At 39.8% G+C, this 27365-nt stretch overlaps 1 protein-coding gene and 1 long non-coding RNA gene across 4 annotated transcripts in view; one reads left to right on the top strand and one right to left on the bottom strand.

The window, feature by feature from the left end:
• NYAP2 (neuronal tyrosine-phosphorylated phosphoinositide-3-kinase adaptor 2) overlaps positions 1 to 27365 on the top strand; it is a 139271-nt gene that overhangs the window by 89194 nt on the left and 22712 nt on the right. For all 3 annotated transcript variants that reach the window (XM_061365184.1, XM_061365185.1, XM_061365186.1), the window contains 2 exons: positions 14546 to 14758; positions 24160 to 24263. In XM_061365184.1, the coding sequence (XP_061221168.1) occupies positions 14546 to 14758; positions 24160 to 24263 (317 nt within the window). The remainder of the gene's footprint in view (positions 1 to 14545; positions 14759 to 24159; positions 24264 to 27365) is intronic.
• LOC133218598 (uncharacterized) lies at positions 19901 to 24215 on the bottom strand. The gene is made up of 2 exons (XR_009727204.1): positions 24119 to 24215; positions 19901 to 23774 (listed from the first exon to the last, which is right to left on the bottom strand). It is a non-coding gene; the product is annotated as an uncharacterized LOC133218598 (long non-coding RNA).

Raw genomic sequence — 27365 nt, forward strand, 5'->3', positions numbered from 1 at the left:
ATACCCACATCCTAAAAAGCAAAACAGAAGTTGCTGGTGTGCTGATGACCCGCACTCACTTGAAGGCAGTACATTTTTAATGAGTGAAATGGTCCTCCAAACCCTTGCCAGGACCAGCCCTTTCTGTTTGTGTACTGGTTATTTCCATTTGTTAAGGCTTCAGTTTCTCTATAATTTCCTGGGAGTTTCATGCCTGTTGTGAGCAAGTACTGCAAATAGTAATCCTAATGAACTCCACATATAGTAGTTGCCTGTGCTGTGTGCTCTGACTCTGTGCATGAGGTGTGAGATCAGGACACACCATGCACAGCAGCTCATTGCTCTTTTCCTTGGCTGCTCTGCAGGGCTTCATAGCTGCTTTGACTTTTGCCAAAGAGAGTTTCACTCTTCCCCTTTTAGTCATGTGTAGGGAGGAAATTTGTGAACGTGCTACTGTGAAAATTCAGTTAAAGTGATTGGAAATTGGGATAATTATTAACATTTCCTGTTCCTGTCTGGTACCCACTGCATTAGGAATTTAAAATATGTTATTATAAGCTGTCACGTAATGCTGGGAGGAGTGTGTAAGTGGCTCGACTTGTTAAAAAGGAGCTCTTGCTGATTTCAGGCAGCTGAGACCCTGCCATGAAGAAATTGTGGAGTTAAGAGTGGAAATTTTTAACTTTTTTTGTAATTCTGTTGCTTTCCAGGGAGCTAGAAAGCAGCTTTGCATTCCCTGTTAGATGGGACTGTATGTTGGAAAAGAGAGTTTGAGAAATGAGGCAAATGCAAGTTCACCCCACATAGGTCTGTTCCGTTGTTTAACCTCCACCTCTGTGCATTAAATGCAGAATGAGGGACATAGGGCAGGATTTCAGCTTACCTATTTCTCATGGAGTTAGGATGAAACATGCTGGCCCAAGGAAGGGGGGCTTGGTATGCCACTGAACTGTGCATACCTCCTTATTTGGATACCTGCTCAGTCTTTGATATTCTGAAGAGAAAGGGCTTCTTGGCAAGACTAGGGAAGCCATAAAAAGCATTATGGCTACTCTCTACATACCATTGCTCAACTACTGCATAGCTGAGAGTCAGTATTGGAGAATGAAATTTGAAAGCCTATGTAATTTCTAACATCTAGGTCAGTGTGTTTTCTGTATTTTTATATAAATCGATGTCAACTTCTAATTTTCCATCCCTTTTCTGCATTGTACCAATTGATTGTGTGCAGTATCACTGCTACGTTGAGTCTAATGAGGTAGTTACAGTGTTACAGAAACAATACTCCATTACTGAAGTTGCTCCTGAACCTTTGAGGCAGAGGTGTATTGGCTTCTCTGCCACAGGTGAAGCAGCTGTTTCACTAGAAGTTAGGTTTTATAGTCTGATGACCCATGATATGTATGAGATTAGACGAGGCGATCACAGCAGTCACATCTTGTTTGACAGACCTGAAAGTAGATCTGAAAGAAAAGACTTAGAGGAGGGAGCAGGGAGAAGTGCCAGAGGAATAGGCATAGAATCATGGAATCATAGAGGGTAAGAGAACACCAGCTTTGAAAATAATTACACTTGTTCATTACTGGAAGGATATGGTCTTACCACAGTTAATTGCATTTCGTTAAAGCCTGAAGACTCTGCCCTTGCCTGTCAATTGCTATCTGTCAAGATAGAAGCAAGCTGAGGAGCTGCAGCATCAGAAGTGCTTTCTTCAAGTGCTCACTTGCGAGTGCATATTCAGGGCAAGAGCTGCGTACACCTGCATGCACAAAGGTCATGAGCTGTCTGGTCTGCTGGTGTCAGTTAGGGCTCTCAAACTCTGCCCTTCACTAAGGGATGTCCCTGTTGGGGTGAGTGTGTGATGTTGAGAGACAGAACTGAAAATGACTGAAGTGTAAACATAGGGATGACCAGATGTGGTCAGCATCCTTAAGGAACCAAGCTTTTGGGGGAAAACAAGATTCATTTTGCAGTTGAGTGATCTTGAGAGCTGTTTCAGCCATACCTGTTGTCCTTCACCAGTAATCCTTAGATCCCCTGGTGAAAAGAGGTGGGAACAGGACTAAATATTTTGACCCAGAGTAGCTAGTCTGGCCAGGTGGAGCCTCTTTCTTAAGATGACATGTGTTCCATAATTAACAATCACAGCAAATAACTGGAAAGAAAAGTCATAATGTGACAGTAAGGTCATACAGCTAAGCACGCGAAAGGCAGGAAACCAACATTTCACTTCCAAGTGGGAAGGGGTGAGCTGAGAAGCAAAGATACAAAGAAGAAATGTGTGAAAGCATGCACAGCAGCTCAGTGGCAGCTTGCACATCCCTGGGTGCTAATCCCTTGCTGTAGCTAAGACATTGCTGCCCCATTTTACATTGCGTGCCAGTAATACAGTTCTTTCTCAGAACCAGAGATAATGCCAGGTTTGAGAACTTGGTTCGAATGGATAAATCAGTAGGTACCTGTTCCTTATTGAAACGCACACTATGTCGTTTGTTATCTTGCTGCTTTCACACAAAAGCAAATACGTCTATTTTAAGGGCATTTAGTTGTTCAAGTTACTAATGGGTGGGATGCCGCCTCCATTTTTAAAACGAAGAAATGTCTTTGTTACATTTCTATTAAAATAGAAAACACGCGTATTGAGATGATTTGCAGTGGTTTTGCTAATTGGTACCATGACATTGTCTCCTCTTCTAATTTGGCAATTTAAGCTCATCAGAAAATCAGGTCCTCCTGGGACTGTGACTGTATACAGAAGCATTGAAGAAAACATAATTTCATAAATAATTGCTCAGGTTTTTCTGGAAACAGCTGCTGTTTCAGATTGATGTAGATGGATTTATTTATTCCTTCTGTTTATATTACTTGACTGCTTGACAGAATTTCTGGTTAGCAATTTAATAAATGTCTCTTTTTTTTAGAAAAAATAAACTAACAATGGGTAAAAAAGAGAAATTAATAGAAAAAATATTTGCTTTTTGTCAGATTTCAAGTATAAGACTGTTTCAGGTAAAGGACTGAAAAAAACATTTTTCTCTTTAGGTTTAACGTACAGGAAGATGTGAGTTGTCTGAAAGTTGTTAAAACTAATAGGAAAAAAATGCCTTAGATTGATTTACCTATTTAAGTGTGTTGTGAATATGTAACACGTGCTGCACTTAAGGACGTGGATAATGATAATAGGTTCTGAGTTTTAAGTGGCATTGATTTTTTTTTTCTCCCCCCAAAAGAGCTTTCTAAGCCAGAGAAATATCTTGACCTTTAGGCCAAATCCTCAGTACTTATAAATCACTGCTTTTTATTTGAAATCGGGAGAGCTACTCCAGTTTACACCATCTGTGTCTCTGGCTTCAAGAAAATAAATGTGTCCTTTGTGACTACAACAGCTCTTATTCAAAATGGTGTAGTCATACAGCAGGATGGTAAATCAGAGTTTATTGTCTTTTTGTTTTAAACAGGACCACACAATTTATGACCAATTTATGGGTGCTCAGTAATGATGGTAAGAAATACTTAATGTGGTGACATTTTCCATAAGCATATATTACCTTCCACGAAACTGGTAAATCCAATGTCTAACAATTTCTCACTGTTTTTTAGGGAAGGTGATATCAGTATAGGGCATCAGGGTCCTCCTTTTGTGAAAGAACTAAGGAAAAAAAAAGATAGAGGAAAGGAATCAAACTACTTTGACTTAAAGGAATGGTGCAGTTTTATTTATGTCACCTCTACTCAGGAAGCTGGAGCATTATTTTCATTATTTCAATAATGATTTCATAATTTTAATTATTTGGAAATAATATAGGGCCTCTTCCTCGAAGAAATGTGAGGCATCATCTTTGGTTTATAGGACTTTTGTAGAGTATCTTTCTGAAATTGGAGAGTTAGCAGTTTTAAGCAGGAATTGCATTTCACATATGAAAGATACCCATGCATGTTAGCTTTATGAAAGGAATCATGCTCATGAGAGTTCAGATCAAATTCATGGCTTGGGTGCATCTTTTGGTGGTTCCCATCGGCTAGCTGCCTGAGGCAATGACTTTCAGGGTGGGACCAGGTTGTTCTCCTGCCTTTGGCTTTGGCAGTACAGGGCTCCTTTTTCAAGGCAGCTGTTAGATCTTTCTGAATTTGTTTTGATAACCAAGCACTGGACCCTGAATTGCATTTTTTTCAAAGTTAAGAATTCGGATTTCCTTTGCATTAGGATTCAAGTGAATTTTTATTAAATCCTAAAACTGGAGACCATTAGTGGCAATGCCTACATGTATTGTTTGTTTTTAAGGAGCATGATGTTCATAAAGCACTTTGAACCAGATTTGATATGTTCCGCAGGTAGGAATATACTTAAGTCTGTTTGCTTAAACTAAGTCACAGGGAAGGAGATCAGAGTGTTGCTTAGGAAGAATAACCAAAGTCCCTGAGATAGCACCACCACAACCAAGACAAGGACTGTGCACTGTAGGAAGGTAAAATATTGTGCATGTTTCAAAGAGAGCAGAACGTAACAGGTTGCCCAAAATTTATGATGAGTGGAAAAAGTTTTGCAAACAAAAATCTGCTATTTTTTTCCCCAGAAACTGGAATATCTACATCACAGCCAGAGGAGCTGCTCAAGTCTTTTGCATGCCAGCTTATGATCTGAAACCTGGTTTTATGATCTTTTGAGTTGCTGTCATTGCATTTTCACAGAAGATAGAGTTTAATTAAATACCTTATCTGTACTTACAGTGACACAGCTCTAGCTGTAGAAGCTGTGTGATTTTAAGAGAAGATGGTGGCAATATTGGGGGAAATAAAGGAAAGAACAAGGCTTCTCAGTTCTAAAATCCTCCAATACTTCAAATTTCTATTTCTCCTCTTAATATTTCTTAAAATGTCTTTACATTGCTGATCTGTGTAAAAAATGACTGACAATTCCTTGGGCTGAGTGGTTTACATATCCATTTTTAAGAAATGTATGTTTTTTGGCATGTCTGACTTGATTCCTGGCAGAGCGAATTCAATTCTTAAACCCTCTCATTAAAGGCCCAATCCAAAGGTCCTTGAAGTATAAGATAAGATATAGTTGAGTATTGCATTATAAATGATGGCAAGAGGGGTCTTCTTGTCTTAGGCTGCTGTTCCTTGCAAAACAACTCTGCAAACCAAGGAGCTTAGGTATCCAGAATGTAGCTGTGAATAATATGAAGACTAAGTAATGGATGGATGGATAATATACTACACACTTTTGTCATTGTGTTATCTAACCTATCCATTATATTCTGACAAGAAGTTTTGGACTCTTAACTTAGAAAAGGTAGATATGCTACTCCTTAAGTTTTTTCTGGACCTTTCAGAAGCCTATCAGTAACAAGAGAAATGAGAGTAAGAAATAGCTGTATTTGTGTTATATATGTAATATTCTTTCAAATATTGAACCATCAAATTGTAGAGGTGTACAAACATCCAGGTATAGGTAAGGTGAGAAGTACAGGAACATTGAGGAAATAATTGTCAGGATAATAATGCATATTAAAAAATCAGGTTCATTTACATTCAATTTGATGTGAAGGTTCAGGTTACTCTTACTCCTCTGAACAGAATTATCCATCCCTAATAATTATTTTTTTGTTAAAACAGTAACATGCAATTAGTACTTTATCTGGCATTTAAGAATGAGTAAGGGGGACTATTGTTCTTCTAACTACTCATCTGAAAAAGAGAAGCTGCATGTTTAATTTTGCTGGAGATGGAAATTACAGTATTTTTGTGTGTGACTTAAATTTATAACTCAAAAAGTGCCTTCTTCCAGGAAATATATAGCTATTTTACTGCTTGGGCAGTGTTTGTGTAATATATATTTAATTTATATGTGCTGTAACGCATACAGAGACACTTGTGCCAGCCATGCTAGCTGCTCTGCACACTTGTGAAAGCAGACTAATGTCTTACAGGCACAGGCCTTGGCCAAAGCTGTATGAGGCCATCTGCAATTCTACTTATTTCCTCTGGATCTGAAGTCTGTGCTGTCACAGCTTAACAGTTGCTTAGCTATCATGAGGAAAACCAGTTCACAAAATGAAACCTGTAATAAGAAAGTGGGGAAGGCCTAAAATGATTGACTCTGTTAAAAGGCATAGAAAGAGAGTATGACAAACAGGTTTCATTCTGTAATCGGGAGAAACCTTTAGCATTAACTTGTCCCAGCTTGGCAAAGAGGCTGCATAGAAAGGCCTGTAGGCTTGTGCCTCGCATTGTAACACTGAGAGCAAAACTGAGGTAGGGCCAATGTTAAGACAATTTCAGGATTCCCTTTTACTGGTAAGGTATTGTGACAGAAGGACAGCTGTACAGATGGAACACTTGTTCTAATAATGAAAGTCGCATTTTCTCATATATTAATGGAGTCAGTAAAGAGAAAAGCATTAGTTAAAATGTTTTTCATAAAGGTAGTCAAAGTAGTAAAAAATTTAATTTCACTCCAACTTTCTAATTGATTTTTTAATATGAAAATAGGAAAGTGAGGCTTTCTCTCCCCAGTTTTCACAACTGGTGTCCCTTATATCTCTGCATTTTTCTGAGTAATCACAGAGTCTCATCTACTACTGAATCTGGATGAAGACACACACTTTAGAATAAATGAAAGTAGTAAAACAATGGAAAACCCTTGCATTCAAACTGATGATATAGTTCAAAGGCTGGGTTGGGTTTTTTGACCAGAAAGATGTTGACAAGTTTAATGTAGTCAGCATTTCTATGAAACTGGTATTTTTGAAGTGAAGCTTTGAAACTTAAGGTCATGAACTTTCTACAAAAACAGTTTTCTGAAAGTGTCTGTATATTTTAGCTTTTTTGACTCACCCTTGCCTTCTGATTTCTTGCCATAGTGTGCTAGGAGAAGCACAGTGCCCCTTAAACCATCATTTCCTCATGCAAACATGAAGGCTGTATATTTAAGAGCCCAAACAACAGAATGAGCGTGCAGTGAAATGAACAGTGTTGGGAAAGAAAGCAGTTAAGTAAGAGTGGGTACCATCATCTCTTCAAATCAGTGGTGCATACAGGGAACACAGAGGGCTTCTACTGAAGTTCTCCTAAGCGCAAATCACCAATTTGCAACATTGCTAGCTCTGAAAGGAGAAGAAAAATATGCAGTGAATATCAGAGAATAAAGTGTTCTGCTTAATTATGTAATTGTGACTGGTCAGAGGTAAATCATCATCATCATCATGGCTTGACTTCGCGAACGAAGATTTGGGAAGGGCATTTACCCACGCTTACTACAAGCGCGCTGATGACTAAGAAGGCCAATGTGGGATAGGCAAATCCGGCTACAAAAAACACAGCAGAAGGTCTCCTTGGGTGGAACAGGTGGGACACGATTCTTCCTGCGTTGTCTTTTCTCCTCGAGACTAGTTCTTCGTGAGCACTCAAAGGAGTCAGCGGCATTATGTATGGTGTGCCTCCAAGTCTCCCGATTGGAGGCCAAGGTGGACCACTGATGGTAGTCAATATGGCCAAGGCTAAGGTATTGTTTCAGGGAGTCCTTGTATCTCTTTTTTGGGGCACCTCTCTTGCGGCTACCGGTGGCAAGTTCACCGTAAAACACGATCTTGGGGAGGCGGTGATCCTTCATCCTAGAGACGTGCCCTGCCCAGCGCAGCTGCAGTTTCAGCAATGTGGCCTCGATGCTGGTGACCCCTGCCTGTTCGAGGACAGTGACATTAGACACATAGTCAGTCCAATGGATGTTTAGAATTGTACGAAGGCAGCGCTGATGAAAGCGTTCCAGGAGTCGCAGGTGATGACGGTAGATGACCCATGATTCAGACCCATGTAAAAGAGTAGACAATACAATGGCTCTGTAGACACTGATCTTTGTACTTTTCTTCAGGTGTTTATTACACCAGACTCTTTTATGGAGTTTTCCAAAGGCTCTATATGCCTTTGCTATTCTGTTGTCTATCTCTCTGTCGATCGTGGCGTCCGAGGAAATGATGCTTCCCAGATAGCTGAACTGCTGAACTGTCTTAAGCTCTGACTCGCCGATGGTAATATGGGGATGGTGATAATCTTCTTGGGGTGCAGGTTGGTAGAGGACTACTGTCTTCTTCAAACTGACTTCCAGCCAAAATAGCAAACCTATTAATAGAGTGCCAAAAGAATATCCCTTCCAAGAATGCTGTTTGATTTGATCATAAGAGTCCCAGGACATTGCTTTTTATTGGCTTTGGTAATACATCTGTACAATGTGTATCTTCCGGATGTGGCCTTTTCAGTCAAAGGGTGATCCGCAGCAGAATAGGCACACTTGAAAGATCAAGCACAGGATTGGAAAAAATCATTAAGAAGTAATGATGGCCCCATTGGAAACAGGATGTATTATATTGTCATCCCTTCTATAATATATGCCAATATATAATTTTCTTGGATCAAATTGATCTCCTTCTGTAAGACTAAAACTAGCTTTTCCTTTATTTATGTCAATATACATAAGAATTTTTCCTCTTACTCTAGGACATCAAACAATGTTAACTATGTTTTACCATGCACAGCTTTTAAAACTTCATCTTTTAAGTGACTGATAATGCCAGCTGAAGTTTATTGAAACTTAAAGAAGTCTCCTTTAGTCTAGACTAGTCTTTTTTCTTCCAACCAGATTATAGCACTCATAATTTTAACTGAATATCTTTATTCTAAAGCTCTGGATGATCTTTCAGTAAAAAAACTTATTCCTTCTTTTGTTAGTCTTCAATTGATTGCATTGTGAACTTTTTCTTTTCCTATCTTGTTTTCCTAATCAGGATTGCTGCCTTAGCAGCTTTGGGATAGCCACAGGAAACCAACCAAATGCATTTCTTCAGCAGTTCCTCTTTTCCCTCCCTTTGCTGTCTGTAGCAGGCAGATGTGATCTCCACTGAATTCCACCATATAAAGCAGAACGAGCCCAACACTGCGCACCAAAACGTGCTCAGTGAACACTGAGAAGCATTTCAGCCATGTCTCCTTAAATGTTAGATGGTTTGTGAGATTCTCTCAGGTTTTCTATTGGTTTTGCATGGAACTAGGTCAGAGCTGCTCTTAATTGAACAAGCTGGCTGCTACAACTCTCACTTAACTGTAAAAAGGGGGTATTAAAAATTGATATGCAAAGCAAACTTCTGCTTAATTAGCAAGCAGATGAACTCAGAATAGACAAACCACCATAGTTAATAAAGATAAGGAAACAGCTTTCACCAGTAGTATAATAAACTCCTATTTTCTAGGAAAAATGGGTTAAGTACTGAGCATTATCCATGTTTCTTGCATGTAGTATTAATAGACTATTAGTTTTATTTGGGAGAGGCTGGGATAAATTTACAGCTGTGCTGATCAGGCAAACCGCCATACAACAAGAAAACCATTAAATGGCAGCTCTGATTTTTGAATGTGTAATAAAGTTAAATAAAAAGCCCAGGTGTGCAGAAAGAAGAAACTGTGGGATTCCCTCAAGAGTTAGTGTTGCTCTACATCCAAGTGTCCATGGAAGTGGTCCGTCTGCAACAGATGGGCGCGTGCTGCTCTCATGCTGGCAGTATTATAGGGGAAACTGATGGAGCTGTGCCTGGCCCATGGTTAGACCAGGGTTTGGCCCAGCTCACTGGGCAGTGCTGCTGCCAGCCCGGCAGTCTGCCTCATGTAAGAGGGTAGGAGGAGAAGGCTGCCTCTGTTAGCTCTGAACTTCACACACACACATGCTGGCTGCAGTCTAATCTCATGTCTCCACCCTTCCTGATGGCCAAGTGTGCCATTGGGGATGCTCTATGCTCCTGCTTCTTCAGCCAAGTCCGTGGCCCTTCGCAGCCATACAAGGTGAGGTCTGACATGTCAGGACTGGAGGAGATCAGGAGTCCTGATTCCCATCTATACCTCATCTCAAGTGAATTACTTTGCTTTACACCTGTATGCATATGCTGAATTTTAGACCCTGTGAGTAGTACCATTTAATCCCCACAGTATGCAAGTTCTGCCTAGAGTGATGTATTATTTATTTAGGTTTATTACAAACACACAGAAAAAAGAGTAAATGAATAATGCATGGCTGATTAGGTTATGCATTTCAGCTCACAGCTGAGAGAGACAGCAGAGAGCGACCCTCATTTTAAGTTCCTTAAGACAATTGATTTTCTTTCTGCCCCCCAAAAACCTCAAGCTGTAACAAAGGTTCTGCTGTTTATCACTTTAGCATTACACTAAGAAGCCACCAGGACCTGAAATTCATTTGTGCTTAAGAACAGAGTGGCAGACCATAGCTTTTTAGGTACAATGTTTTCCGTAGCTGTATTTTTCAGTCTGCTTTTGTCCAAGTTATAGCTGCAGACTCAGTCTGCTTCCCACTTTCTTTAGTATGTATGATTTTTCCCCTACCACAGTTCATGTGCCAGCCTTGCCCAGTGCGCAGCTATTAGAGGAACCTTCCATAGAGGGGAAATTGTACATGTCAATTATTTGTAAAATATGTTCAGTCTAAGAGAATTTAGCCACCACCTTATTCTTGAAATGGAAAACCTGAGGTTCAGGTGAAATAAATAAGAAAAATGCATGTCTTTGAATATTGAAATACAATGACACCTGGAAGTGCTTGAAACATTTGAACGCTTTTATGGCAGTTCAATCAACTGTATCCATAAATATTTAAAGCAGTGAATTATTTCTTGAAATTTACATTTTTATGTACTGTTTTGGCTTACGAATTATTGAACAATAAAGATGTTTTCCATAATAATTTCAGCTTTCAAAATACAGCACTTGACTGTGAAAAGATTTGCCTGTGGCCATCATATGATTGAGGCTGCTCCCAGCATAACACTGAGCTTCAGAATCTCCTAACTCCAAATTAAGGTTTTGAACAGCATGAGGTAACTTAGATGCCACCTGTGTTTCCACACTTCTCAAATAAAAAATAAATAAAAAAGCTGTGCAGCAGCTACTGCTGCCTTTCAGCAGAATAAATATATGGCCAGTTAGAGTGCATGTATCCGTATGGGATCAGTGTGGGTAAAGTGGCCATTTAAATCCTCCTGTAGCTTTTAGAAAAGCTTACCCTGTTTAAAATATAGTGGTTTGATTTTCAGTCAATGAGGTGGTCACCACCCCATAGGTAACCATAGCTAGCAGGTACAGAAAGCATGATCTGCTTTCTGACAATGAATTGTGCCTGACTGCAGGAGGAAAAATCTGGAGCAATGAACGTGCTTTGATGAGACACAATAATTGGTGCCACTGAGCTTGTTCCTTGGAGCTGTGTTTGCTGCAGGGAGTAGTTGACAGTATGAAAATATGCAAGTGACTGGGATGGTCAGCAAAAAGTCCCAACAATGTGCTTTGACCTGGGAAAGGAGCATTCTGAATTTCTGGAGCTGTCATGGACACATTAGAACTGAGCTACTTTTTAAGTCAAGCAACAACTAGCCAGGTGATTTATTAATTAAATTCAAGTATGATTCCCATTGTCATTTATTAAGGAAACTGAAATTATTCTGAAGTCCTCCCCAGAATATTTGAGTGAAAGTGAGGCTTTTTTGTTTTTCATTTTTTATGTATTCACAAGTGACCAGGAAAGTAATATCACAGAAAACTATCCAGAACACTGATATGTTGTTTTTCTGACTGTGTATCAATGTTGCTGATACTGATCACCAAATAATAATGATTCAGGCTCTGTGATGGGTTGCATGACATTGTAATCTGATCCAATCTGCTTTTCATTTTTAAGATATATTACTTTTCAGATAAACTGAGAACTGAAAATCCCCCAAGAAAGGATAGTGGAATGTAAATTTACGAAGTCTAGACATCCAGCTGAAAACTGATTTTCTACACTTTATAAAGAAGTAGACTATAAGCCAAATCTTTATTTAGTCTGAATATTTCCATAGTTTCCAGCTGGTTGCAGAGAGCTGCTGTACTTTGATTCAGCTGATAATAGAACTAAGGATGCACAAATCATTTTTATCAGCCAACAAGTACAAATGCTTCTCTGTTAAGTAAACTGAAGTGGATAAATCTTTAACTTCATACTCAAGCAGAGCATTTCCACTGCAGCGAAGGGCTGACTGCATGAGTGTGTGAAATTTCAAGGGGTGGTGTTCAAGTAGTGTCAATGAGGCACACACAGAGAAGGGTTTCACTGAGGTAATCACAGCATTTCCAGTAGCAGCTGAATGACAGTAAATTAAATCTATTGAGTGATGCATTAAGTTGGTGGGTCACTTACAGGGCCCAATTCTGACTATTTTAAAACGTGTTCTATTATTTTGGCTTTCTCTTGTTTTGCCGGAGAGGAAAAGCTGCGATCTAGACAGCATCCTGTATTGCTGGGAGAGAGGATAGTGTGCATTTCCAAAGAAGTTTGAAACTTTGTTCATATCTTTCCCTTTCCCAGATAAGTAGTATCTTAAAGAAGTGAATGCTACTGGTGTAAAGAAAAAAACAGATATGTTTGGTATAAAGAAAAGAACATATATATTTGTATGTAGCTGATATGGGGAAAAGTACATTATTATTTTTGATAGACCAGTGCTAAGAAAAAATGCAAGAGATTTTTTTGTTGATAACTAAAACAATTCAAATGTGGTTATAATTTGGGCTCTACATCTCTATATGTGTTATATGGGTGTAAACTGTTAACTCAACCTTGGACCCTGCTGGGGTTACCGACTAGAAAAGACAGTTTGGATTTTCATTACAGTGTCTTTTTGCACACATTACAGTAGGTAAATAACCTAGAAGTTGAAGGAAGAGGTTTGATTTTTTGAAGGCCTGTGTCACATAAAATGTCACTGCATCCTGTTTAAGAGATATGCTAAACTGGGGTTGTTTCACTGTTTTTGTGGAGTGATACTACTGTGTCTATTAAAAATAATAAATCCTGACAGGTATGATATTCTCAACATTAATTTTTACAGTTAGTTGGTAGCAGTTAATGAAATACACTAGTGGTTACATATCGCGCTGCATATCCAGTTGGATATTTTTACGTTTCCGGTATGATGTTTCATAAAGGAAACTTCAAGCTGCCTATGCTGTTGCTCATGAAGTTCATCTGCAGACTGGAAAGTCGAAGAACTCAAAACAACATGAGATTTTGTTACAGTTGTGCACGGGTGGAGTCTCTACCATACCATGTAGATAGATACCTAATATGGTGTCTTCCACTGTTTGCTCTAGCAAGGGTGAACAGTGTATGGGGTTTTGAGCCACAGAGAAATTAAAGTGGTTTGAATGCGATTCTTTTTCTGGGACTGTCTCATCTGAGGAGCAACCAATAGTCCCAGTTCCTGGCCATGGGTATAAGTGGGAAAGGAAGTGGCTGCTGGAGCAAACTTTGTATTGCATCTCCGGCAGTCCTACAGAGCCAGGCCACTGCCATTCTACATAAGTTCCCTGGGAAGCGCTTGACATCTCCTGCCTGCAAATGGCTTCTGGTGATTTTCCTTTGCTTGGCTCTCCCAGATCTTGTAGTGGCCCCTGTAGCCACAAAAAGATAGGGCCCAAGGGGAGATTGTCCATCTCTATCAAATGTGAATTCCAAGACTTTAGACATACAGAAATTAAATACATCAGGGGTCTGATTTATAAATCTGAATGGAAGGAACTGAGAGTATTACCTAAGGGTGGTTTGGGCTTAAATAGGAGGCCTAAAATTCCAAACTCAGAGGGACTTTTGGGGCTTTTTTTGCTAAAAGGAGGCAAACAGTTTAACAAGCTTTGAATAACTGACTAGCACAGTAATTACAACTGCTATTACAACTGAAAACAATCTATTTTTTTTTTCTGTATCTACTTTTTCTTGTGAATTTTTAAGAGCTACAGAAGGAAAAGATCAGGGATGAATTGTTTCTCCATGCATTGCTCAACCTGCAAGAAGTTAGGGTCTCAAGAAAAGAACAGAAGATCACCAGCCATGAAGAAAGCAGACATCACTACTTCACTTGAAAAATCACTCAATTGTGTTTTCAATTTCTCCTTCTTATATTGGCTCATGGTGTTGCAAGCAGAAAGTTATTTTCTGACTCCAAGGATTTTCCAACCAAATGAAATTTTATTCTGCAGATTATGGTGTTGGGCACACTCAAAATATTAACACTGGACAGTTCTGTGGGTTGTGTGCTTCTTATTAGAGCTTATGAGGAGTACAGCTATGTTGCTTGCACACTACTGCTTTAGGAGAGAGCTTCCTTAAAAAGCGCCTGAAGAAGAACTTGTTCCCATTGAAATGATAGCTGAAAAGAGTTCAGTTGTTTCCATAAATTGTTAATATAAGCATAATTTGGTAGGATACCAGTTTTTAAAGTGTTTCCCTGACATATAGAAGTTGTAACAGAAAAATAACTTTTTACCCATTTGCTGCTTTATGTTTTTGATAACTAAAAAGTATCTTAAAACCTACATAAACTATAAGGTTTACACCTAGACAGTGAAATTGTGTTATAAATTGCCTTTAAAAGATTTATAATTGGTATATATGGAATTTTGAGCAAAAGATTGTTACATGGTGTAATTAACAGACACTCTATAACCAAATGTGCACTTGTGTATTTTGTAGAACCCCTAGATGAGCTGAAGATCAGAAGTCACAGCACTGAACCACTACCAAAGCTGGAAAACAAAGAGAGGGGAGGCCATCATGGGACAGCTTCCTCTAGGGAGCCAGGGAAAGCTCAGGAATGGGATGGAACGCCAGGCCCGCCTGTAGTGTCCAGCAGGCTTGGGAGATCCTCTGTCAGCCCAACCATGTTGGCTGGAGGCAACAGCTCAGGTAGGTCAAGTGGCAGAGCAGGGAAGATCTCATGAATCTCCTTGTGAGCTGAAGAATGTCTAGATATACACTGAAGTAGATAAGTGTGCAAATTCCTTAGACTTCCAAGAATATTCCAGAATCTGCCCTGCCCATCGTCTGCTGCACTAATAGGTATTGTGCTGTTTGCCTGTGCTCTGACTGGAACAAGATTGAGATGGTGGCAGGTAATAAAGCTTGTTAACTTGCCGCTCATTATTTTAAAAGAAGTAAGGAATTCCACTTGACATTGAAAAGGGACTCTATGGCAAAGACACCTGCAGGATGACATCTCAGAGGGAAGTTCATAAATTCAGATATCACATACAGCAAGAAAACCACACTGCAGAAACAAAGCTGTCTTACTGATATGCACAGTGAGAGGATACAGGCAACCTTTCCTTTATGTTAGTAAACAATTTCTATAGAAGTGACTATGGATTTCAGAAGTCTCAAATTCATACCTTCAGAAATCATGTGAATTCATCCATTTTATTAATCAGATTTTATATATATAAAATAGTGAATTGCTGTATACCCGGAAAAATAACGCAGCCTTGTTTATAAATTGACTAAGACAAGCACATACATGAACGATATAGATCAGCTATGCATAGCTCTAGCATAAGTATTGTATTGGGGTTTTTTGAGATTTGACTTATCTCTTAAAGAAGTAACTTCACTGTTTATTGTTCAGATTCTGAAAAATAGCCATTTTTTAAACAGTTGGCATACATTGTACTGAAGCCTTATTATGGTCAATGTTCAGTAAGCGTAAGACCATAAATGAGCTTCTCAAACAAGAAATTATTCCTGCACGAGAGATCCACTGGGCAGTCAGTGGCAGAGATGAGTCTTCACAGTGCTGAGCTAGCAGACATGCTAGCCCCTCATAGAATGGTTAGGATTGGAAAGGACCTTAAGATCGTCAAGTTCCAACCCCCCTGCCATGGGCAGGGACACCTCGCTCTAAACCATATCACCCAAGGCCTTGTCCAACCTGGCCTTGAACACTGCCAGGGATGGAGCATTCACAGCTTCCCTGGGCAACCCATTCCAGTGCCTCACCACCCTAACAGGAAAGAATTTCCTCCTTATATCCAGTCTAAACTTCCCATGTTTAAGTTTTAACCTGTTACCCCTTGTCCTATCACTACAGTCCCTAATGAAGAGTCTCTCCCCAGCATCCCTATAGGCCCCCTTCAGATACTGGAAGGCTGCTACAAGGTCTCCACGCAGCCTTCTCTTCTCCAGGATGAACAGCCCCAACTTTCTCAGCCTATCTTCATAAGGGAGGTGCTCCAGTCCCCTGATCATCCTTGTGGCCCTCCTCTGGACTTGTTACAACAGTTCCATGTCCTATTTATGTTGAGGACACCAGAACTGTACACAATACTCCAAGTGAGGTCTCATGAGAGCAGAATAGAGGGGCAGGATCACCTCCTTCGACCTGCTGGTCACACTCCTTTTGATGCAGCCCAGGATACGGTTGGCTTTCTGGGCTGCAAGCGCACACTGCTGGCTCATGTTCATTTTCTCATCGACCAGCACCCCCAAGTCCTTCTCCGCAGGGCTGCTCTGAATCTATTCTCTGCCCAACCTGTAGCTGTGCCTGGGGTTGCTCCGACCCAGGTGTAGGACCATGCCCTTGTCATGGTTAAACTTCATGAGGTTAGCATCAGCCCACCTCACATGCGTGTCAAAGTCATGCAGGGGAACACGTTCCTGTATGACAATAGGACTCATATTTTCTCTGCATTGCTGGGAATGACACCTGAAACTCAGCATATAACTTGAACAGGCTTTGCTGATGTGATGTATCGTTTGCAGTAATCGGATGTTTCAGCTTTTCTTGCTTCAAATCCCCCAGACCGTTCTTCCTGGGGCAGCAGAAGTTACTTTTCTGCAGATCTCATGGCCCTAGCACAGATTATTTGGGTATTACTGCCTTTCACTTGCTTCCCTTTTCTCACAAAGCATCCTGGTAGGTAGGAATTTTCCAGATTAGCTCATAGCTTTGTAAAAAAATCTGTTCCCAGTGTATTAGAGCATCATCTGTGCTAATGCAGGTAAAAGGGTGGGTTTAAAGGTACCACATCAAAGTACTGGGACGTCTGATAATTAGACCAAAGGTGTGTACCAGTGTTTTCAGTTCTGCAAAATGACAGTATGGAACAGAGTAGAAGAGAATGAAAATTAAAGAGTAAGTTCTTAGCAAAATGTAGTACTTCTGTCCAACCTTCTTGCATCAGTTTTATTTCAAAGAGTTGGTTGATCTCCAAAAGCAGACAAAGCATGTTGGCCTCAATCTTCATTTGGCATCAGCAAACTGTAATAGCTGTTGAAGCATGCCTTGATTTAGTTAACTGTGACTTTGTCTCCCATAGCTAGGACTGTCAAAGAAAAATCATGGAAATATTTTATTGGCTGAATTTTGACTCTTTTTGTGATTAAAATCTGAAAGCTGATTTTGATTTCTCTTTCCCCACAGTTTTTATGACATTTCATTTGATGAATGTTGCCTCTCATCTGCCATGAATATTTGTCCCCCTGTGTCTCTGGCTGTTGCCTGAGCAACATGTTTTACCTTTAATCAGTGGGATGCTGCATTCAAAATTCTGTACACAGTTCCTCTCAATGAACTTGTACATGAACTTCAACAGTTCATTCTTCTCAATTAAATTAGAACTGTAACAGAATGCAAGAAGAGAAATCTAATACATCTGTATGGATACAAATGCTTTCTGGAGTCAAGGGGATGAAGTAATTCTGTGCTAGGAATTTAGAACTTAGGTTTACTACAGGACTAAATAAAATCCCCGGTACAGTTGTCATTGCTGTTGCTCTCTTTCTAAAATCATCGATAAGAGGAAAAAAAAAATACCACTTTTCTTGTGTGGTCATGCCTTGAAACAGCAGTTTGCTGCCTACCTCCTAGCTCACACTGGTACAGGCATTTATTAGGGCAGTGTTGGAATAATTTAAAGAAAATAGGGTTAAATTGCTGTGCTGTAAAACTGAAAGGATGTGGAATGACTTCTCATGTGCACACAACAGGCAGCTCTGCTGCAGCACAGATTAACTAGTAAGTGGAATGGTCTGAGTGAATACCTGACTGAGATTACTGATTTTTTTGTGGGTTCTGCACCTGCTGTTAGATCAGATGGGAAATGAGCCATCTCCAAACAGAATCATGAGCTCTCTGGTTATTTTGTTCATATGAGCCTGGCCTGTCAGGTGCACATGGGTATCACTAATGCCTGATTGTTCTTTCATCTGTCATAATTTGTCAAGGTCACTTTCTGTTTCCTGGCATCCTGTCATTTCTTATGGAAAGCAGTGTAAGTGGTTTGGGGGCATTCTGGCATTTAGGAAAGTCAATGCAAGTGCAGAAAACAGGCAGACGAGATCTGTGAAACAGAAGGCTGTGATAACTTCGCTCCAGGAGCTTCGAAGAGTATTTTCTGGAATGTTGCTGCTTTTTTTCCTAACCGCAAACCGTGTAGCATTTTGCATTGCCACCTGCTGCTAGAGACAGGCACTGCGCTGCCTTTTAAATCTTACTCTACTCTTACTGTGTCCTGTTTTTGAATCACCATCAGCTTGTCACTTCGCCAGCCCATTATTATTCTAGCTGAAAACATTGTAGATAATCAGGAAGGGATTGAATGCTAACCCTACACTGGAATTACCGGCTGGCATTATGGATTTGCAAAAGTAATGGGTAGTTAAATTCAAGCTCTTTGGGAATAGAGCAATGCAAAGCCCAAGGTGCCAAAAGGGAGTAGCATTGAAGTACCAGTTCTTGCTAGCTGGGGCTGCTTCACTTAAAGAGGACTGAGTACTCCTATGAACCCCTAAATTTTCTCCTCACAGGCAATATCAGAGTATCACTGTGCTACTGAATCTTCAAGGATTCTCCAACTGAAGGCAACTTAATGCTTGGAGATACATGTTCCTGGGCAGCCTGCCCAACAAGGTCCAGCCCAGGTTGCAGTGCTTCCAGACCTTGCCTGTGTTGGTCACTCATGTTCTCTACACACAAGCAGCTCCTGGCACCTAACATAAAATGAGTAGTACTGGGAGCTGTACACTAAAGGCATCAAGCCAGTGCAGTGTTAGCCAAGTGTATGATCTCCAGGGTGTAGGATCACACAGTCACAGAGCCTGACTGTCGAAGTGCACGCTGCCCCCTGCAGCAGTGGCGTTACAGGTAGTTGGAATAATACACAATTGTCCTATAGATCCAGAGCCCCGAGACTGACAGTAGTCCATGCCAGAACCTTCAGAGAAAAATAGCAATAAATTTTAAGGAAAAAACACTGCCAGTAGGACACTGTTATTCCTTACCTCATTGCCTCAGTCATTGACATAGACCTGAGATACGACAGTTCACAACAAATCTTAATTTAAAACATACCCCATCTAATACGGAAGTGTTTTTTTCTCACTAACTGACTTGGCTTTGAGACGTGCTAGCTTTTGACCTATGAAAATCTATCAATATTGAGTTCTACAGGTTCAGTACTCCCTTTGTGGAAACAGTTCTGTTTGACATGCTCCTGTGCTATGTCATGCTCCATGGCTTCTGCAGGTGAAGTCCTAAATACTTTTAAGAGACAGACTACTATGTAGTTTATTCCACCTTAAGGTTTCAGAATTCCAAGTCACATTTCAGCTTACTCATCTCTTTTTAGGAAACCAACATGGCCAGGCCAGCATGCTGATAATAAGTGTGATTATTTTTTTTCCAGTATGCATGTATTCTTCTTTTTGTTTTTCCTTTCTTTTTGCATGTGATTACTCTCAGCCTGTCACATTGCCTTGTTTAAGTCAAAATGTGCTTCTTGGCAGCTGTAGCAAATAAGCAATATTTCTCTTTTCATGTGCAAAGAAGAGACTGTGACAGGGTAAGAAGCTTCTCCAATGTAAGTGACAGCCAGAGTATTTTTTTGAATTAAGATTAGGATAGACAGAATGAAGGCTTCCTTGGATGAATAAAAGAACTCTTCCTGTTAAGATCCAAAAATAAAAATCATGCAGAGCTGTTGTATTTCTGGAGAATATAGAAACCCATAACACATTGATATAGAACTGATCAGAAATATTTCCATATAATCTTGGTGCATTTCAGCACTGTGCTTTATTGAGGAAAATCCAACAACCTGCCCCAAACACAACCAGCCAAGCCTGTACATCCTTAGTTACGCTGACAGCACTTGCTCTTTTAGAAGACAGGGTCATTTATGTCAGTTCTTAAATACATAATTAAGTACACAATTTTAAGGCAATCCTGTTTGTGATTGGAAAGCCTGTATTTCTGTGTTTGATAGTCTCTCCTAAAATTCTCATCCCTAGTGCTTTCCTTCGGGGCTGTTTGCTTGCTTATGTCCTTGTGTAATCCTGCTGGCGTTGTCAGGACTCAGCTTGAACCTGGGAGTCCAGTATAGCTGGTCCCATTGCAGGTGACCACATGTGTGAGTTTACTTCATACTGAGGTGGCTGTGGCCTCAAGCACTAGCATTGTTGGGAGTGTTGTGGCTGCTGTGGGTGATATAACTGCTATCCCCTACTAACATTACACTGCATCTGCTCCTGGCTCCTGTAGGTGTTTTGGGCACTTGGTGAGGGATGAGTCATTTGAAGCTGTGCAAAAGAATACCCCCAGAGTTTCATCAGTTAGATATAGCCACTGAATCTTATGAACATATTTGTGCAGAACAGAACTAAATATGTTATGCAGCTTTCTAGCTACCCTGAACAATCTGCTGAATTTAAACTTCATGCTGTCCATTGATTGCAACAGGCATCTCTAATGGCTACTCAAGTGCATTGCATCCTCTGGCCCCAGTCCAATAAAGCACTTAGACATATGCCTATGAGTTCCCTCGCTTGGCAGCAGGCTGTTAGCCCTTGTCAGCCTTTGAGTGGCTTATAACAGTGTTGAAAGGCCCCTAGCTGTGGATGCAGGCAGGGCCTGTGTTTGGAGTGAAGTCTCTGAAACTCTCTTTATGCAGGTTTGATTTAGAACCAGAGGATCCACCTGCACAGTGAAGTGACAGGTTGCTGTGCTGTCAGTACGCAGCTGGATGTGTTTTAGCTTGCATTGTCATGGGCTCTGAGCTGATGGGTCCTCCTCAGAAGACAGATCTACAGAGCTTCTCCTATGTGCTTGTGAGGCTGGCTGATAAAGCTCAGCTCCATGCCATGTATTACTGTCACAAATGGGACTTAGCAAGAAGTCTCAAAACTACTCATTTCGGATGTTAAGATTGAGCTGTCTCAATATCATCCACATGAGATATACATGAATCAAACACTAGAAACCATCCCTGAGATTTGCTGGTAGTTGTTGTTCCTCCTTCAAGATTCTCAGTGGTAAACAGGAAAACCCATTTTCATTCCAGAACCAGAACTGATGTCAATATTCAGGCCTTGCAGACAAGCTGAAATGACCCTTTAAAGCATGAAAACCCAGAGGTAAAGATACTGAAAATGACTGGATGGTGGGCACAAAAGACCTCTTACTACTTTTTAGATAGCCCAAAGCAGAAGTTATTATTTGCAGTGATCATTATTATTTTGAAGTGATCAAAATCCAGCTAGCCTCATTACAGTGAATAAGATGTCCACAGCTGAAAAATAACATGCTGCAGAATGCGCAGCAGTAAGCTGGGCATCACTTATGCAGCAGACTATTTATGGATATTTTTTTCCCCACAGTAGTATGCAGCATGAAGGTGTTATTGAAAGCATTAATTACAGTAGAATATTTATTTGGTCTAAAAATATTCCCACTGAGATTAATGGAATGGCTATTAAAAAAACAAACCAAAACAACAACAACAAAAAAAAAACTATCTACCTTTCACTGCATAACCCACCTAAACTTGATAAAAGCTACATGGAGCTGTCTCTGGAGCCTCTTTTGGTGAGGATCACCATGGCAATCACAATAGTTTGCTTAATACTGTAACATAGATTACAGGGAGATAAAGGAACTAATACTTCTTCTGTGTGTGATAGGTTCTATTTCTTTGATGCCTGATGAAAGGAGTCTCTTTGGCAAGGAAATGGTAATCTTTTGTTGTTGCACATATATCCAAATTGGAAATTATGACACTTCTCTCTGCTTTCCCAAAGCAAAGAAAACAATTCAGAAGCAATGGCAGACATTGTCTTGGAGTATTTTACATGCTTGGTGTCATATTTTGCTTGTCACAGCAATAACAGAGTCTCTATTTAGCAGTAGGGAAAACCAACCAAAAATACTCCAAAATCTTATCCTCTCTACAACCCCAGCAAAATTCCAGGAAGGAACAGAATGAGGTCCAATATTATATGTGTATTACTGAAAGAAACATTCAGAGATCTGGCACACAGACAGTGTAAAATCAGAACAAAAACAAGTCTAATCAAAACTTCAGAATAACTGCCCAAGTCCAAAATAAAAAAAAACAACCAAAGCAACAGATTATGTACAAAATGCAAGGTTATGGGGGAAATCAGTCTGTTCCTTTCTGCCTGCTTATTGCCATGTTGACTCATGGTGTGTTTACAGACTGACTAGGAATGAGTGAATTGAATAATGCATTCGTCAAACAGCATAAATATTTTTGCTGCTCAGCCAGCTGGATGTTAACCAACCTATTAATATTTAGTTGATGAATATTCACCCATACAGATGCTTTCATTGGTCTAAGCGCTCCAGCTTAAGTGGATAGCTCTTCTCCATATCCTATTGAATTCTGAAACATCCTGGGAAAATAAACATTTAAGGTGACAATGAAAAAGGATCAGTGAGATTGGAAGAATACATTTCAGCATGTTGCTGGTAGGTGGCGTAACATGCCAGCCGCCCTCAAGTTTCCAAGATGTGCCAAATGACCTTAAGTACGTGTTAGTGATGGACATCTTATGCCTTTCAAACAATGGCCCAAACAGTGGCTAGTGATGATACTAGAGAGCCATGTAGGAAACACAGATATTAGTATAAAACAAACACAGACTAAGCCGCACTGTAAATGGGGCATGCGAAAACACATTTTGGAGACACAAGCAGAAGTTATGTGAGAAAATGTGTTTCAAAAGCAAACTTACTGAATCAGGATTGCACAAGGCATAGGTGGTTCCTCGCGTCTTGGAAACATAAGATTGCATAGGAAGAATTCTTTAAACCCACTGCAAGGCAGCATGGTATTATTATATTTACTTGTTATTCATGGTAAGGCAGTACTATCAGTGCTAAAATTGAGAGCCTATTATTATACAAAGTATGTCTGCTGAGTGCAAATGTCCTTGTTCTCAGTGTTTGCCCACTAAATATAAAAGACGGGCAGGGTTGGGAGGCTTATAAAACATGTGCAGAACGAACACACCCATCTGAGCCAGAAGTCATGGGTTGAGACATGTTCCCTTGGCCACTAACAGGAAATGTGGGGACAAATATTTTTCTTGAGCAGAAACAGGCAAACCCATTTCTCAGGCAAAAGCAGTTTCTTCTGTACTAGATATGGGGTGTTGAATAGTGGAGTAGCACACTGGTGTCAGCATGAGTCAGATACAAAAACTTTCATCCAGGACTCCCAAGCTGTATGGTCACCTTCATGTTGGTATGTTAACAGCAGAAACCTGCCCTGAGAGCCTTCTGAGAAATGGGTCCATGTACAATAGCAGAAGGAAAATGAAGTAACTGTGTAATTTCTCTCTGGAATGGAGCTTTCTCTCAAGACAACCTCCACTTTTGTAATAACCTTGATTCTGAGGAACTGATTTCAGAATTCACCACTGTTGATGTTGCGATTTCTCTCCTTTCTCCCTACTTTATGTCTTTCAATTCACTGCCATTACCATTAGATTTTCAAGTATTTTTTGAGTCTTTCCAAACCCCCAAGTGCAACGGTATCCTCACCACTTTTATACATTCCTTCCTTCATCTTCTGGCATTTCATGCTTTCCCTCAGCATAATCAGTCTTCAGGCTACCATCTCCCTCAGCTCTGGGATGGGGAGGTGAGACCAGAAGTTGCTGTAATTCCTTTAGTCACTGCTTTATTTTTTGAGGACTAGAAAAAGGAGGAGTGGGGGGGAGAGCAACAAGAAGACTTCCTCTTATGGTTCCTCTCTCTCTGGTGCTTTATATTTAAGCTTCAGAGACAGTAGAAGAGAGAAAAGAGGCCAGGACATGGAATAGGTTTTGTCTTAACCCTCTTCTTTCTGATCTCAACAACTGTTAATGATTCAGCCATATAACCAAGACTTTAACTAGGAACCAAGCCTGGAGTCTCTGTTCCAAGGGGAGCCTTGGCCCACCCTGTTTCAGTTTACTGCAGCAGTAACCCACCTCCTGTTCACTGTTGTATTTTCTTCTCTCTTCCTTCGCAGAGCCGAAAGCAAGTTGCAGATTAGGTCGATCTGCATCCACATCAGGTGTACCTCCTCCATCCGTTACTCCGCTCAGGCAAGCCAGTGATCTTCAGCAGAGCCAGGTACCATCGTTAGCCAATCGTGAATGACTTCATGTGCTGCAACATGCCAAATGTTTCTCACCTCTGTGTCTGTCATTTGTTACACTAAATGATTTTTTTGGGTTTTGTCTTTGTTTTCTGTGCGTGTGCGTGCATCTGTGTGTGCGCATCTCTCATTGGCAATGAAATTCCACTGGCCACAGCCAGTCGAAGTTTCTTTGCTCTTAATTCTCTGTATCCTTTTGTCTTCATTCTGTAATATAATTGTAGTAAAACTGTACTGTATGAACTGGCTGGGGTTTTAATTTTTTCATGTTTTCTGTACTTTTTTACCGTCTTTAAAATTTATCAAGCTTTGATAAATTTAATCTGTTTTTATGTAAATTTCTTTTAAATGTCTAAAGCACTTGCACCAATGTTTGTCAATGACTTGTACATACCTGACTTCTGCCCAGTTGTACTTTAATATTTGTGCCAGTCTCACATTTGTTTTGAGCTTAATGCATGATTGTATTACACTGTGATTTATCACTGTCCTGAAAACTGCTCTTACAGCAAGTTATTTTGTTTAGTTAAGGCAGCTAGACTTCCTCCATCTATAGGCCATGTAATGCTTTTATAGGACTATTAAATAGTCCACTGTAATTATATTTATTGTATATTGTTAGGTATCAAAAACCAAATCAAAGGAGTAATGTCTCCTTGTATCTTAAACAGAAGTACTTTTTTTTCCCTCCCTCATCAAAAACAAAAATGCCACATAGACCCTTGGGAAAGAAATGAAAGCGTTTGGGTTTGGCAAATTTCTCCAATAGTGAGAAAATGGAAAAGAAATAAAGACATGGGAAACCTATACTTACCTTTATTTTATATGCTAATACTGATATTGTATCATTTTGCTGCGCAGACCTGTATTATTAGTTTGACAGAACTAACTGCTGAGAGTAGCAATTGAGAGGTTTCACTTAAACATAATGTGAATGCCTTCTGTCAAGCTCAAAGCACTCCAGTATTGTGTCACTTCTGTGTACATGTACAAGTATGGGCCTACACATCACTGTGTATGTGTATGCACAGAGACAGACATATATGTATATATGTATGCATACATATATGTATGCATACACACAAACACCCTTATTTAGATGGAAAATTTTCGATTGGCTTTCAGGGAATTAGATCCTAAAATCCTATTGAATTTCAGTGACATTTGAGTGTAAAACTTCTTGAGGCTTGCTTTGCAATAATCACATACTTAAGTTGTTTGTAGCTTGGTGAGTTGCTTCTAGGAGGTCTTGACCAAAGTAGAGACCAGAAGAGTAAGGTTGATTTACTCAACCCAGACAGCCAACTACTGTTAGGAAGATTACATTCTGGTAGCCTAGTCCATACAGGTTAAAATTCTTTCACCTGCAAAACTGATGCTATCGTATTACTTCTGAACCCTGCTGGACACAATGCCTAACAGAAATGCATATTTTACAGAAGAAAATCAAATCCATAATGGAGATTCAAAATGACAGCCTATTTAAACACCATGTCAGGTGTTCCTTTAAAGGAAGAAATTAGGGTAATTGTACTTGGCAAAGATTTTGAGTATCCCAGTGTTCATGTGGTATATGATTTTTGATTAAATGGGTCTTACAGCAGACATGATGCTTTGCTGGTTACTTAGTGGCAAAGCCACGTAGGGTGTTTTGAAGGGATTTCAGTCTCTCAGTTCATATTAAGAACTAAACAATAAGCCTTGAAAGCAGAAGCTGATGTGATAGAAGAGATAATGAGGCTTTTAGAAGCTGCAGCCAGAGTTCACTGAAACTGTGGAGGAAAAATCCACCTCACTTCATACAGAAGAAAGGAACAAAGATAAGAGGAATTTTCAAGTGACTGTAGAGGGTGATCTTGTTAATTGAATAATATATGGTATGGACATGGCTTCACGAAAAACAAGAAAAACTGGTAAAAGCTTTTTCTCCCTGTAAGTCTTCCCTTCAAGCTGTCAATCTCTTACTGTCCATCTATTAAGTTGTCATTTATTATGATGGCATAATTTTTTAAAGGTGTGGATTTGACCCTGATTCCAGTGAAATGACAAAAATCTTATTATCTCCATGGCAGATACAAACATTACTTTGATTATGTTCTTTATACACCTCCTCTATCCTAATGTGCAAATAATCTATGACAGGTGAAATGTGTTTGGAAATGGCTGGGTTGTTAGCCAGTCTGAATCTGACAGACTGGGGCATACAGGGTATTTATTTCCATGTGCTGTGGCTATTGATTGTATTGATACTGGTTTCCTTAACCACATCATAATCAGCAGTTAGACTTTGCAAAAGATTGAGAGGACACATCCTGTTGTCTTCCTGTTTGATGATGAGCTGGGCACAGCTAACGTTCATACAGGGATACAAGAGCTGGGAAAAGGCAGATTACTATTAATCAGTTTCTCAAATCCTCATGGATCCCAAACTGATGTTTTTCAAAATGTTTGACTACTGGAAAAGAAATCATATTTACAACTGAGCTCTCAAGGTGCATCATTTTTTGGTACAGAATCATTCAAGGAAGTGGTGAGGATGCTTGACATTTAAAAATAGGTCTGATCTAAGGAAATGTGTATTGTAATTCCAATCAAATATCAGCTAAGTATGTATCTATTGACATTTAACTCCCCTATGCCTTATTTTCTTGTTTGTTTATTGGTATAGGAATAGTGAGGATTAACGAGTTAATACTCACAAAACATATTAGTGGTGTGTTGATGGTAAGCATTTTAGTGGTCACCTATAAATAAAAAGAAAGAGCTTACAAGCAGAGGTTAATTATGTGGCTGGTCTCTGATAGAGAACACTTTAAAGTTCTGAAGCATAGCAGCAGCCAGCAGTTACCAACAGGCTGAGCCAGACAGAGATCACGCCGATCTGTGCTTAGTTCTGGTAAATGGTGAGAGCATTTTGAAAGAGCTGGTTGCAGGAAGTAACTGTGGATAAAGGTGTGAATTGACTCAATTTAAACTGAAAGGTAAATAGAAGTTTATCTTGGACCTGAATTTATTGATTGTGTAAGTACAAAGTTTAAGAAATTAAGAAAGTAGCAGAGAAGTCAAGTGTGGAGCTT

Source organism: Neopsephotus bourkii, unplaced genomic scaffold (assembly GCF_033783945.1).
Source record: "Neopsephotus bourkii isolate Nb327-2 ecotype Australia unplaced genomic scaffold, CSIRO-AGI_Nbou_v1 NB_1279, whole genome shotgun sequence".
NCBI lineage: Eukaryota > Metazoa > Chordata > Aves > Psittaciformes > Psittacidae > Neopsephotus > Neopsephotus bourkii.